At 53.0% G+C, this 13,529-nt stretch overlaps 1 protein-coding gene across 1 annotated transcript; it reads left to right on the plus strand.

Moving 5' to 3' along the window:
- The first annotated feature begins 396 nt into the window (after positions 1-396).
- Positions 397-2,160, plus strand: RPP25L (ribonuclease P/MRP subunit p25 like). The gene is made up of 2 exons (XM_036856348.1): positions 397-544; positions 1,343-2,160. The coding sequence occupies exon 2, from the start codon at positions 1,376-1,378 to the stop codon at positions 1,865-1,867; it is 492 nt and encodes a 163-aa protein (XP_036712243.1). The 5' UTR covers positions 397-544; positions 1,343-1,375; the 3' UTR covers positions 1,868-2,160.
- The last annotated feature ends 11,369 nt before the right edge of the window (positions 2,161-13,529 follow it).

Raw genomic sequence — 13,529 nt, forward strand, 5'->3', positions numbered from 1 at the left:
ACACGAACTGGTTTGACTTGCGCCTGATGAAAACCCCCCCGTGGTTCGCCAGTGCCCACGGGGTGAGGTCCAAGCTCAGAACTCGCTGGTCAAGGCTCTCGCCCTCGCAGCAGCGGCCACTTCAAACGGCACCTCTTGCTCTTGTCCAAAGCGAAAGCCGCTGCTCCGCCTTTGCTGCTTCGGTGTGCTCAACGGGTAACGCCCGCCCTGTCATCTTCTAAGGGCCAAATCCTCCGCATCCTTCGGACGCGGGACTCCTCCAACGGCCGCTCCTCTCCTCCGCAGGGCTCTCTCCGCCCCAACAGGAGTGCTCCTCGCCCGGGGCTGAACAGCTGAGACAGCCCGAGCGCTCCGGGTCTGCGCGTCCTGGCCCAGCTCACTCTCCGGCGTCCCCCCACCTCTCGGTTTGCGGGTGGAGGCGCTGGGGGTCCCCGCCCCCTCAGGCCCCGCCCCGTCCGGCGTGCGCGGCCTCGCGGCCTCGGCGCGCTCCCGGGCGGCACCATCTTGGCTTCGGATCGAGCTTGAGGAGTGTTCTGCCGTGGTGGTGAGAGCAGGAGCCCAGCGGGGTGGGGGCTCCTGGAGGTACGGGGAGGAGAGGGGAGGTCGGCTGCTGGGCCGCTGCGGCCTGCCGGGCAGTGAGGGCGGCCAGTGGCGGTGGGGACCGCGGAGCCCGGCCGCCGGCGAACTCGACGCCAGGGTTAGCCCGAGCGGCCCTCGGCGTCAAGCCCCTGTTCCCGAGTGTCTGAGTGACCTGGGTTGGGGGGATCGACCCTGGGAATCTCCGGGTGAGCGGTGCTCGGCCCTGTCCTAAGGGTCCCGGAGTGGGGGAGGGGGTCACTTCTGTTTTTGAGGAGCTTTTGGATGAGGGCTCTTGGCTCTGTGTCGGCGAGCTTGTGGCATAGGGGCTTGGCCCTGTCCTCTGGGGGCACGAAGTGAGGGGCCTTGTCCCTGTCACCCCTTGGAGAGCCCAGGGTGAGGAGCATTCAGCCTTGTTCTCAGGGAGTCTCGGGTGAGGGCCCGGGCCCTGTCCCCAGGAGCCCCAGATGAGGGAAGTTCATTCCCAGTGCTAGGGAGCTTGGGATGAGGGGGCTTGGCCAGCGTTTGGGGAATTTGGTCCTGTCGCAGGGACTCCGGGGTCGGGGGAGGGTTATGGCCCTGTCCAGAGGAATGGGGTACAGACCCCTCCCAGGGTGAGGCAGGCGTGGCCCCCTGTCCTGGGGATGAGGGCATATGGTCCTGTTTCTGGGAAATCTGGGATGAGGAGTGGGCCCACGTCCTAGAGAGCCAGGGTGGGGGTGGCCCAGGGCACCCTGCCTAGCATTCCTCTGACACTTCCCTGCAGTGGGTAGCAGGACTCAGACACGACAGCAGCCGGATGGAGCACTACCGGAAAGCTGGCTCTGTGGAACTCCCAGCACCTTCCCCGATGCCCCAGCTACCGCCTGATACCCTGGAGATGCGGGTCCGAGATGGCAGCAAAATCCGCAACCTGCTGGGCCTGGCGCTGGGGCGGTTGGAGGGCGGCAGTGCTCGGTATGTGGTGTTCTCAGGTTCTGGCCGGGCTGCAGGCAAGGCTGTCAGCTGTGCTGAGATTGTCAAGCGGCGGGTGCCAGGCCTGCACCAGCTTACCAAGCTGCGCTTCCTACAGACTGAGGACAGCTGGGTGCCAGCCTCACCCGACGCAGGCCTAGATCCCCTCACGGTACGCCGCCATGTGCCTGCGGTATGGGTACTGCTCAGCCGAGATCCACTGGACCCCAATGAGTGTGGCTACCAGCCCCCAGGGGCACCCCCTGGCTTGGGCCCCACACCTACCTCCAGCTCTGGCCCCCGACCCCGAAGAAGGGCTCGAGACACCCGGTTTTGAAGACTTGCTGGCAAGCTGTTCTCCAGGCCTGAATGTCTAGGATGGCTGGGCCTTCTTTGAGAAGCCTCTGTAACTGCTCAACACCCCCAACAAGACTTGAGTCTACGGAAGTGGGCCTCCCTGTCCTGCTTCCACTTCCCTCTGGCTTGTGGAAAGGGACTGCTATGAAGAGTGACAGGTGTGGAGTCTCTGCTGGGTTCTGGATTGCCTTCTACCTACAGTGCCTCTGATCTACTTCCTGACAGAGGTCGAAGGAGTGGGTTAGGAAATAAAGGTTCTGCCCATTCGTCTGATGAGCCTCTGCTTGGCCTGCTCTGTGGAGGTGGGATTAAGGGAGTGGGAGTCCCTGCCCTTGACCCCCAGGAGCTCACAGGCTAGAGACAGGAAGGGTAGGCTCAGGTTGGTGCTGGGAGGATCTAGAGTCGATAAGAAGCCTCAAGCAGTAACCTGACTCTGTCTAGACCCCTGGGTGGCTGTCTGCTTCCTGTTTTGGGCTTGTTTAAGGACTCTGCCAGGTCAGACATTTTCCTCCATCTGCAGCATATACCTCATTTTATTGCACATTGCAGATACTGCATTTTTTACAAAGTGAATGTTTGCGGCCAGCCTGCATTGAACAAGTCTGTCAGTGCCCTTTTTCCAGCAGCGTTTGCTTATTTCATATCTCTGTCACATTTCGGTAATTCTCACAATATTTCAAACTTTTTCATTATTATTATATTTGTTATAGTGATCTATGATCAGTGATCTTTTTTTTTTTTTTGATCAGTGATCTTTGATGTTACTACTGTAACGCACTGAAGGCTCAGATGATGGTTTGCATTTTCTAGAAATAAAATATTTCTAAATTAAGGTATGTACATTGTTTTTTTAGACATAATGCTATCGCACTCTTAATAGACTACAGTATAGTGTAAACATAACTTTTGTAAGCACTGGGAAACCAAAAAATTCATGTGACTCGCTTTATTGAGATCTTCATTTTATTGAGGTGGTCTGGAATCGAACCCAAAATATCTCTGAAGTATGCCTGTTTTACAGTATAGTGGTTAAAATCATGGTCTTGGGCACCAGGCTGCCTGGATTTGAATCCTGGTTCTGCCACTTACTAGCAAGTTACTGTTCTGTGCCTTAGTGTTCTCATCCATGAAGCAAGATATAGTGCTTACCTCATAGGCTTGTTATGAGGATTAAATGTAGGAATATACATATGATTCTTAGATACCACCTGGGCCTGTATACACTCAGCCCTCCATATCTGTGGATGCAGAACTCGTGGATACAGAGGGCTGACTGTACTACATCATTTCATATAAGGAACTTAAACATTTTGGTTAAAAAAAAAAAATCCATGGGGGCTCCTGGAACCAATTCCCTGAGGATACCAAGGGATGACTGTAAATGTTAATTGCTGTCATTATTAATGACTCAGCTTACAAATATGCTTTTTCCTTAAAAACATAAGCTCAGTCCCACATTTTCCCTTCTGGTCTCATCCTTTCCTTTTTACCCCTTGCTGTTCCTTTTCTGTCTCACCTTGGCCATAGACTCTCAGGTTCACCATGGTCAGGTCAGGGGCCTGAGGAGAGCGGTGAAGATTGCAGTGGTAGCCAGTGGGGTACAGGAACCAGAACCGGATTGTGGGCAGTAGTAGACTCAGTGAAGAGTTGAGTGAATTGGGTCTCCCACTGGATTTTAAGGTCTTCTCTGTTGTGTCCAGTAGCCTGGGTGTCCAGTCACCAGGAAAGCACAAAGTTCGGGCTCTTCTGGGCCTGTGTGGCAGGGTGGGCACAGCAGTTTGAGTGTTGAAGTGATAGGCTGAGGGGATAGGGCCAATAGGGGCTTAGAGCAGGGATGAGGGGACCACAGGGCCAGCAGGCTGTGGTCAAAACTTTGAACACTGCATCTTTTGCTTTCTAAGGTAAGTTGCCCAGAGTGGAGGGGTGGATGATGGAGATTCAGGGGATATTAGGAGAGGCAGGAAACCCTCTCAGCAGCTGCCCAGCTGGGCCTCTCAACTGCAGAGGGTCATGAAGCATCTAACACACTCCTTGAGGCTGTGGTCATGACTTAGGCGTCTTGCCGCCAGCAACTGTGTGACTTTTCCCAGGGTGATGGCAGGGGTAGTGTGGAGGGAAACTGAGCTGGGGTCAAAATCCCTTGGGAAGAACAGGATCTGCAGTTCAGAGATTCAGGAGATAGGACACAGGCTGAGGGAGAGATGGCTAGGTTCTGGGGCCTTTTCTCTGCTTGACCTCTACAGGGCCTAGTTGGGGCCTACAGGAGGAATTGCAGGGAGGGAGCCAGAGAGAGGTGAGGCCTTTAGAGTCAGAAAGCCTGACCAAGCTTAGGAGGGAGGGAGCATAAGAGTTACGTATAATTGCCGATTCAATTTCTTTACTTCCCACTTTCTCCTTAATTCACTGTAGTATGGCGTCTTCCTCCATAATCTCTTAGAAAAGGTAAGGGCACAAAAGGTAAGGAAGTGGAGATAGCTTTTTCAAGAAACTGTATTGTGATGGGAGGAGAGAGGTGACTGTGGGATACAGAGAGAGTTTTATTTATTTGTTTAATGAATTAGCAGAGATTTGTTTGTAGGCTGATGGGGGAAGCCAATAGGGAAAGGGATTAAAGGTGCAGGAGACTGTGGCTAACTCAGAGTGAGGCTCCTGGGGGAGATGAAAGGGAGTGGGCCTTGGAGCATGGAGGTATGGCCGTCACAAAGGGAAGAGGAGAGCAGACTCCCTGGAACAGGAGGGAAGGAGTTGAGGATGGCTATGCATGCAGATGGGTGAAGAGGTAAAGGTGGGACATAAGAGAATTCAGAGTTCAGAAGGCTTTTAATCTCTTGAAGCAGGAGTCCAGCTCTGCTGCTGAGAGTAGAGCAAGGAGGCTGGTGAGATAGTTGTTGCAATTGGGAAAGATACCTAGGGAGGTACAGGAGGATGACCAGTCAGGGCTAAAAGCCCAGTTGAGGCTGATGACCATGAACTTGTAATATCAGTCAGGGTGTGTGCGCTCCAGCAGCATGCCCGGGACAAGTGAAGACTCAGAGGAAGCACTGTTGCATTCTTCTAGACTAGGTTAAGATGGGCAGAAATGATGGAAGAATAGTGAGGAGACTAGCAAGAAAGTGTATGTGGTGAAGGCCCAAGGAATCCAAACTGGGTTAGGAAAGAAGTGAAGATAGAAAGGGGCAGGGGTCAGTGGCCTAGACCCCATGAAAATGGGTGGGGTGGGGTGGGGTGGGGTGAGGTGGAGTAGATGAGAGAACTGGGATAGGGTATCATAGCTGTACCAGTTTCTAGGGCTCCCATAACAAAGTACCACCAACTGGGTGGCTTAGAACAACAGAACTGTACTGTCTCACAGTTTTGGAGACTAGAAGTCCAAAATCAAGGTGTCAGAGCCATTTCCCTCTGAAACCTGCAGGGGAATCTTTCCTTGACTCTTCCTAGCTTCTGATTTGCCAGCAACCTTTAGCCATCTTGGCTTTTGGATGCATTACTCCCGTCATCCATCTTCACACTGTCTTCTCTTTGTGTATGTTTCTGTGTCCAAATTTCTCCTTTTTATAAGGATGCTGGTCATATTGGATTAGGGCCCATCCCAATGACCTCGTTTTAACTTGCTTACCTCTGTAAAGATCCTGTTTTCAGATAAGGTTACATTCTGAGGTACTAGGGGTTAGGACTTAAATATATTTTTATGGAGGGATGCAATTCAACACATAACAGTAGGTGAAGAATGAAATGGAGTCAGTGAATTTGAGAGTTTTAGGAGCTGACAGGACTTGCTAGTGGGCATGAGAGTAGATAGTTGGGTGGCCTGGAGGGAAAGTCACTGAAGATGAGGCTGAGGAATTAAGAGGCTGGGGAGGACAGTGTGTTGAGGAGGCGGGGAGCAGCCAGGATAGAATGTGCTGAGCATTCTCACTACCTGCCTTGGAGGTGGCATGTACAGCGAGTCCCCTTGAAATGGGGCCTTCAGAGCAATATGACGAGGAGTTATATACCTCCCATATGCAAGCAGGCACCAAGTCCTGACAATTTTGCTTCCTAGGTCTCTCTCCATTCCCACAGCCTCTGCTGATTTGTTCCCATCATTGTCTTAAAACAGTCTCCTTGCTGGTCTCCCTACTTCACTCCCCTCTGAACTGTCCAAACCAAGCCAGTGGCCATTCCCTTTGTTTAGAATGCCCTTCTGCCAGATACCTGCATGGCTGTCTCCCTCCCTCCTTTAAGTCTTTGCTCAAATGTCACCTCAACGAGGCCTACTTTGACCGCTCCATTTAGAACTGCAGTCAAGTACTTCTGATCTCCCTTACCCTGCTTGCTTTCTTTTCTTTCTTTCTTTCTCTTTCTTTCTTTCTTTCTTTCTTTCTTTCTTTCTTTCTTTCTTTCTTCTTTCTTTCTTCTTTCTTTCTTTCTGCCTTTGAAATATAATTTACTTCTTTAATGTTTTTGTTTATTGTCTGTCTCCTCCTGATGAGAATGTCAATTCCAAATGGGCAGGAATCTTTGTTTTGTTCAGTGATATAACCTATGGATGTTGAACATTGCTTGGCACATAGTAGGTGCCCCACAAGTATTTAATAAGTGAATGAATACTGAGTCTCCAAGTGTGTGGCTAAGCCTCTGGGCCATACCCACATCTGTCATTCTTTTGCTCCCTTAGTCTCTCCATGCCCAGATTAGAAGACAAGATCCAAATTCATTCATTGGATGGCCTTAAAGGACCCCCTTTATTGGTCACTTACATGCCACAGTCCATCTTTGGCTTGGTCCCCTTGGACTCTGGGCTCTGGCCACACTAACTCCTCACTCTTCCCATTTGCCATGAGATTTTTCTGCCTCTGAGCCTTTGCTCTTGCCATTCTGTCTGCTTAGAACTCATCAAGATTGTTCAGAGGACACCAGTGGCACTCCGTCTTCAGGGCCTACCTCCTCACTCCCCTCTATTTGCCTGGAACTCAGGGATCAGGCCTGATGCTATAAGGCATCACCACTCCCAGGTGATGTCTGGCTGCACTTCTGAGTCTATCCACAAGATGACAGCATTTGCGAAGAAATGGCCCATCCCTTCCCTTTGTAGGGTCTGTGCAGAGGCGGGACACAGGGTAGTAGTGGCTTGAAATTTGGCCTTCGATAGGCTTAGTGACCTCTCAGTTATTCAACAAATAGCTAATTATCACCCGTAATGTGACAAATATAGTCACTGGGCTCGGAAGCTCCAGCCTCATGAGGGCTATAAGCTATATATATAGGTGATTTCATTATCGGTATGGTAAGTGTAGAAATTAGGGAAGTTCATTAGATTTCAGGAGTTCAGAATCTCTCGTCCAGTCCTTAGGGACAGGCAAAGCTTCAAAGAGAAGGAGGTAATGCCTGTGTTGAATCTTGAATAAGAGCTTTGACTTCCCTGGTGGTCCATTGGTTAAGACTCCATGCTTCCAACGCAGGGGGCGCCGCTTCCATCCCCTGTTGGGGGAACTGAGATCCTGCATGCGGGCACGGACAAAAAAAAAAAAGCTGGAAGAAAAGTGGAAAGGACATTTGGGGTGAAGGGCAGGCATGAGCTAAGGCATAGAGGTGAGAAGAGCTTAGAGATGATCACTGGAGCATGAAGTTCAAAGCAGGGAGTATGAGGAATGAGGCTCAGAGGAGGGTGGGGTGCTGGACTGGAAAGGCCTGAGTGCCTGGCTAAGGAGCTGGCACTTTTTCTTGAGAGTGATGGAGGTCTCTGAAGGCGATAAGGAGGGAGTGATGTGGGATATCAGATTGATGTTTCAGAGGGAGCTCTGGCTGTTACAGTGTGGAAAGTGGACTGGGGACACAGGGCAGGGAGAGCAGTGAGGAGGCTGCTGTAGGGATCCAGGGGGAGATGGTGAAGCCAAAATTATGGCTGGAGAAAGCCCTGGAGAAGCCCCTCCCAACCCACAAAAGCTTTCAAGGCTTGGCACTTTGAAAGGGTTCTTGGCTCTAGGCAGCCTCTCCCCCACCATCTGAGCCACCTCAGCCCTTCTGTTCCTGAGACTCCTTTGGGCTCTATCCTAGCTCCTCTGGTTATTCTGGCTGGAACCAGGTCTCTGTCAGTTTCCACGTGGAGGCCTCAATGTCCTAGGTCCCTCTCTGTTGGTAGATCTGTAGCCTTCAGCTCAGCATACACGCCAGCCCCTCTGAGTGTGATCCCTTCATGCACCTTGTTTGACTCCAGATGGGAGTGTGACTGAGGGGCCTCCTCCACCAGGGAGCCAGGGTGAGCACTGGTCACTCGCTGCCATGCCCCCTCCACCAGAGTTCATGTGCGCACATGTGAGTGAGTGTGTGTGCAAGTGCATGCGTGTGTACTGTCGGCAGGACTGATGCTGAGGGAAGGGCATCCCTAGAAAGCAGAGGGGCATCAGCTGAGGAAAGGTCTGGAGGTAGGAAAGTACAGGGGGGTGTTTGGGGAGCAGGGGGGATGTTGTTAGCAGGGTCTGGCCGGGACGGGTCAGGGCCTGCGAGGTTGGGCCTGGAGCCATGACCGTGTACTGCAAGCAGGGGGCGCCACAGCCAGGTTTTGAGCAGGGATTGAGAGAGTCACCTTCATTCACAGTCTCATGAATATGCACGGAAACCTGTTGAATTATGCAGATAGAAAGGATGTAAATGTATGTGCAAATTTGGTGCTGCCCTCCCTGTTGCTATGGAAACCAAAGAATAACAAGTGGGGGGTCCAAACCCTAGGGAGACCAGGCTGGAGAGAGTGGAGACCAGGAGACTCTCCTCTGTTGCCTGCTTTCCCCATTCCTGCTGTTTTGATCTCATTCTCTGTCTCACTCTGTCTCCCTTTGCCTTACTCTCTCTCCGTCTCTCTGCCTCTCTGGATATTTCTGTCTCTCTGTCTTCTCCATTTCTACTTCTCCCTCCTAACTGTTTTTCTTTTCTGTCTCCTAGTCTCTGAGTGTCTGTGTCTGTATATTGTTGACTCCATGTCACAGTTGCTCTATGACTCTGAGACACTGTTTCTCTCTGACTCCATGTCTCTCCCTATCTTTGTCTCTGTGTCTTTAATTCCATAGCTCTCCCTCCTTCTGCATCTCCCTCTCTCTGTGTCTCTGACTCACATCTTTATTTCTCTGCATCTCTATTTTTGTGTCTGACTCTGTGTCTGTTTCTTGGTCTCTCTCCCAGGTTCTCTTTCTCTTCTCTTTTGCTCTGTCTCTCTGAACCTCTTATCCCAATGCTTGTCTCCATCTGATGGGAAGGACAGGAAGCTGCACATCTGCCCTTGCCTGATGGGATGCTCCACCCCTAGCCCAGCTGCCCACATGTTCAAGGATTCCTAGGCGCTCTCCCCACGTAAAATCCTGTTTTTGGTCTGGTCCCTGTCACAGTGTTGCCACAGGATCCCCGTGACAGACCCAGGCTGACTGCCAGGACACCAGGGCTCCCAGGCTCTGCCTGCTGTGTGACGCTTACTAGTGTTTCTCCCTCTCTGGATCTGTAGCCCCAGCTCTCTCTCCTTGAAGCTGGTGGGCACCTTGAGGCAATGATGTGCTGGGAATAGGGAATTGAGAGACAAGTCTTAGTGGTTCACCCATCTGGCCCTCTGCCCAAGGGCTGACGTGAGGGGCCTGGTGGGGCCCCAGGTATGGGGGCGTCTGGGGCTAGTTGAGACCAATCCTGGCCCCCAGAGAAGACTCCTTGCTGAGCCACAGAGTCAAACAGCAGCGTTTCCACAGCCTATCCATGCTCCTGCCTGCTGCAGACTCAGCCGTCCAATTCCCTGTTTGGGGTCCTTTGTTTGCCTCTCCTTCATTTGGTTTATGTTTATAGAATACCTATTTCACAGGTGCCTTCTGCCTTCACAGATAACCAGTGATATAGAAGTGACATCTGGACTTTTTGTATCCCTGCCGCCCCAAGAAGGGGCTCTTTGGTCCAAGTGAGGAACCTAGACTCTTCAACCGCCAGTTTCCTATCCCTGGTGGCCTCAGTTTGGGGGTGCAAGAGTCATGGATCAAGGTTAAGAGAGACAGAGACATGCCTCCATACAGGGCTCGGAATGGGGTCTGGGAAGCTCAGAACAGGACTTGGGGTGAGGGAGGGCAGAGTGTTTTGAGGGCAGGTAGACCACCCTGTGTAGAGGTGGAGGGCTTCCCCTTTTGGTCCTGGGCTCTGGGCAGCTTGCCTTACCTCCAAGCAGGCTCTAGATATGGCGGATCTGGCTTAGGCCCAAGTGCAGGGGTGGCCAGAGCAGTCAGGGCAAGTCCCTCTCCTCCAAAAGGCTGCCAGGCTGAGCCCCCAGCAATCCTGCCCCTCCAGAAAGGACACAGACACAATCACTCTTCCCACCAACTGTGATTCACCCACGTTCAGGCCCAGGCGTGATCCTGCTGCCAGGAATTCCATGTGTGAATTAAAAACCTCCCTGGACACCCCACCCCACTCGACCTGGGCCAGTTGTGCCAACCCGGCTTGGAGCGGGGTCAAACAGGGTTGTCTGGAGGGCTGCAGGCAGAGCTGGACCCAGGGAGAGGACAAGGGGTCAGGAGAAAGGTGGAGAGACAAAGACTGAGAGACAGAGAATGAGGTAGCTAGCTAGATGGAGAGAAAGACTGACAGAGGAGGAGACACAGAGACAGGCATGGGGAGAAGCCAAAGCCAGAGGGGGCTCTAGTACCCACCAGGCTGGTGCTTATCACTTGACTGGATTATCTCATTTAACTGAATCTTCACAACAGTCCTAGGCATTAGGCATGATTATGATCCCATTTCACTCCTGAGGTAATTGAGGCACAGAGACATTAAGTCACTTGCCTGAGGCCGCAAAGCCAGTAAGTGGTGGAGTAAGTATTTGATCCCTTCAGTCCCTCTGAAGAGCCAAGGAGAGAGGCAGACTTAGAGACAGAGGGGGAGACAGATTCCCACAGCAGCACTCCCAGGGAATTTGGGGATCCTGGAATCATCAGGCAGCTGTGCAGGGCGAGGGCCTTCCCATCAGGCCAGCAAATATGCGGGCGGCTTCCTGTCCTCGTTGTCAGAGATAAGGACTGCGGCAGAGAGAGAGAGATCAGAGCAGGGAGAGAGATGGAAGGGGAACTCCAGGCCACAGAACTTATTGGACCTTCCTCCTCCCTGCCACCCTGGGGTGCAGCCTGCCCTGCTCCTGCTTCACATCCAGCCCAGCCAACACCTGGCTCTGGTGGGGCGCAGGCTTGAAGACTCCTCCTTTCTTTCTCACGTCCTTGTGGAGCACCTGCTAGTTGAGAGGCACTTCTGCCCCACATCTCTACCTCTCTCTTTTCTTTCACTATTGAGAAATCCTTCCCATTATCTTACTTCAGCCCCCTACGATAGTTTTTGCAATAAGAGATCAAGATTAGAATTTGGGGATGCTTTGATATGGGGGGTTAGCCTAGTATACACTGAGGTTGTCTGAGCACAGAGAGGAGGTCCCCGAGGGCTGGCCTTGGTTGCCTTCCGGTTGGATGCCCTTTCTAGTTGGTATGGGGAAGAGGATCATCGGCCCAGCCGGTGGGGGCCTAGAGGGCTGAGCTGTCAGCAGAAGGGAGGATCTGGCAAGAAGGAAATCAGGTGCTATCCTGGGGGAGCTGGGGAGTCAGCGTTATGGTTTCTAATGTCTTAGCCCTGGTTTCAATTACCCCCAGGGTCCCCAGGGCTCTCTGACTGCTCTGGGCTCCCGAGCTCAAGAAGGCTCAGGACCCTCCTGACAAGACCAGAAACCAGGGACTCCGGTATGGAAGTCTGGAGGCAGGGGAGCTTTTCCGTCCTCTTCTTCCCCTGCGCTTGGCTGAGAGGTGCCGGACCAAGTAGGGCTCCGGGACAGCAGGGAGGCTGGGGAAGGGGGGCCGGGGAAGGGGGGCCCACCCTCTGCTCACAGGCCCCTGTGGAGGAGCTACATCAGCCAGCTCCATAGCACCAGCTTGGCCCTGCTGGCCTCATCCCACTCCTGGCTGCTAAAGCCCAGGGTTCTTTCTTAGCTTCACCAGACTCCTTTTTGGTCCCGTGACAACCCTGACTCCTGGCTGTCCTTCTGCCTCTGGGGCTAACCCCTTCCCTGCCCTCTCTGTCTTTTAATCATGCTTCCCAGGGTTTCAGCCTCAATTTCCTCCTCCCCTCCCCCTCGTCACTCCCTTTCCCTGCTGCCTGATCTATCTTGTCATCTTCCAGCACCCTCACAGTGCTCAGGTCAGTCTGAGATGTTGATGAATGTCCGTGCAACCGGCACGAGCCAGGGTAGAGGGCCCTGGGAGCCGTGGAACCGAGACTGCATGCCTCCAGCCGCCCGCCCTCTCTCAACTTCTCTGCCCTCTCCATCCTAGCCGCTGCTGGCTGTCATCCCACAGACGCTTCAACTGGCCATGTCAAGCCCCAATCCCCTCTCCAGTTCCGTAAATGGCACAATCATCTCCCAGCCACTCATGCCAAAAACCTGGGAGTCCTCTGTGCTCTTGTACACAGTGTTCCCTCTGGGCCTGGCACACAGTAGGTGCTAATAAATGGCTGTTGAGCTGAATTTAACTCAATTTTCCCTTTTGAACTCCTCCGCTGCCTCTGTCTGTTTCCCTGGGGCTTGGTGTCTCTGGCATTCAGTCTCCAAATCTCTAATCTTTCTCTGTCTTCTGAATCACCACAGTTGAGTTTCTGGGGGAAAGCGGGGCCTCTTTTTTCCGTTCTCCCTCTGCCCCAGGGAATCACAAGGTGTCCAGGAATGGAGCTGTGGGAGATGAAGGGAGGGAGCCAGTTTCAGGGCCACATGGCCCTCAGTCTGGTTTGGAAATCCCAGCCTTCTTATCAGGGAGGCAGCTCTACAGCAGCAGGGATCAAGGAGCGCTGGCACTGGACGGGGACAATCCTTTAAAGACATGTGCTTCCCCCATGAAGAATGGGAGGTGAGGGAGATCAGGGCTCACGGGGATGGGGAGAGAGAGGGAGGGAGGGAGGGAGGGACTTTGTGTTTCTGAGCAGGGAATTAGTTTCATGCAAATTTTTGCAACACAAGATGAAAAACTTCATCTGTGATTGTGTAAGTCTGTGTTCTTGCTCCCATCTTCCGACACACAGAGCTGCTAACCCCTAGTTTCCCTGTTCTCCCCTGTCCCTCTCTCCCCAACACCTCTGGATCCTCTACCCCTCCCTGACCATCTGCTTCTCTTTCCAGACAGCCCGGAGCCTGGGATCACCTGGGGTGAGGGGCCTTGGGAGAGCCGACCCTGGACTGAGGGTCCAGGGGTCCTGTTCTCTGTGTATAGGGCAACATGGGGGTGCCTCCAGGGGCCATGGGAGCAGATGAAGAAGATGAATCTGAGTGCCCACCCTCCCTCTCCCAAAGCCCTGTACCGTCTCTTCAGCCCCATGGCCCTGCCCCGATCAGCCTGGAGGTCTCTCTCCCACGGGTCACTGCAAACACCTCCTCCCCAGCTGTCCCACCTCTAGCCTTAGCCTTTCTCACCACCCTCTACCAGCAGACTCAACTTTCTCACTAGAAGGCAAATCTGGTTCTGTTCCTCACCTACTTTATGCCTTTCCAGGCCTGCGTGACCTTGGCACCAAAGGCACTTCAGGATGTGGTCTCTGAGCAACTCAGGATGCCTCATCCTGCCTTCTAGGTTTCTGCTTAAACCCTTACTGGATACCAAACCCTGTTTCCCATC

This window comes from Balaenoptera musculus, chromosome 6 (assembly GCF_009873245.2).
Source record: "Balaenoptera musculus isolate JJ_BM4_2016_0621 chromosome 6, mBalMus1.pri.v3, whole genome shotgun sequence".
NCBI classification, from domain to species: Eukaryota; Metazoa; Chordata; class Mammalia; order Artiodactyla; family Balaenopteridae; genus Balaenoptera; species Balaenoptera musculus.

Excerpts from the sequence above, each read along its gene's own strand:
- RPP25L (XM_036856348.1), top strand. The coding sequence starts at position 1,376 with ATGGAGCACTACCGGAAAGCTGGCTCTGTGGAACTCCCAGCACCTTCC.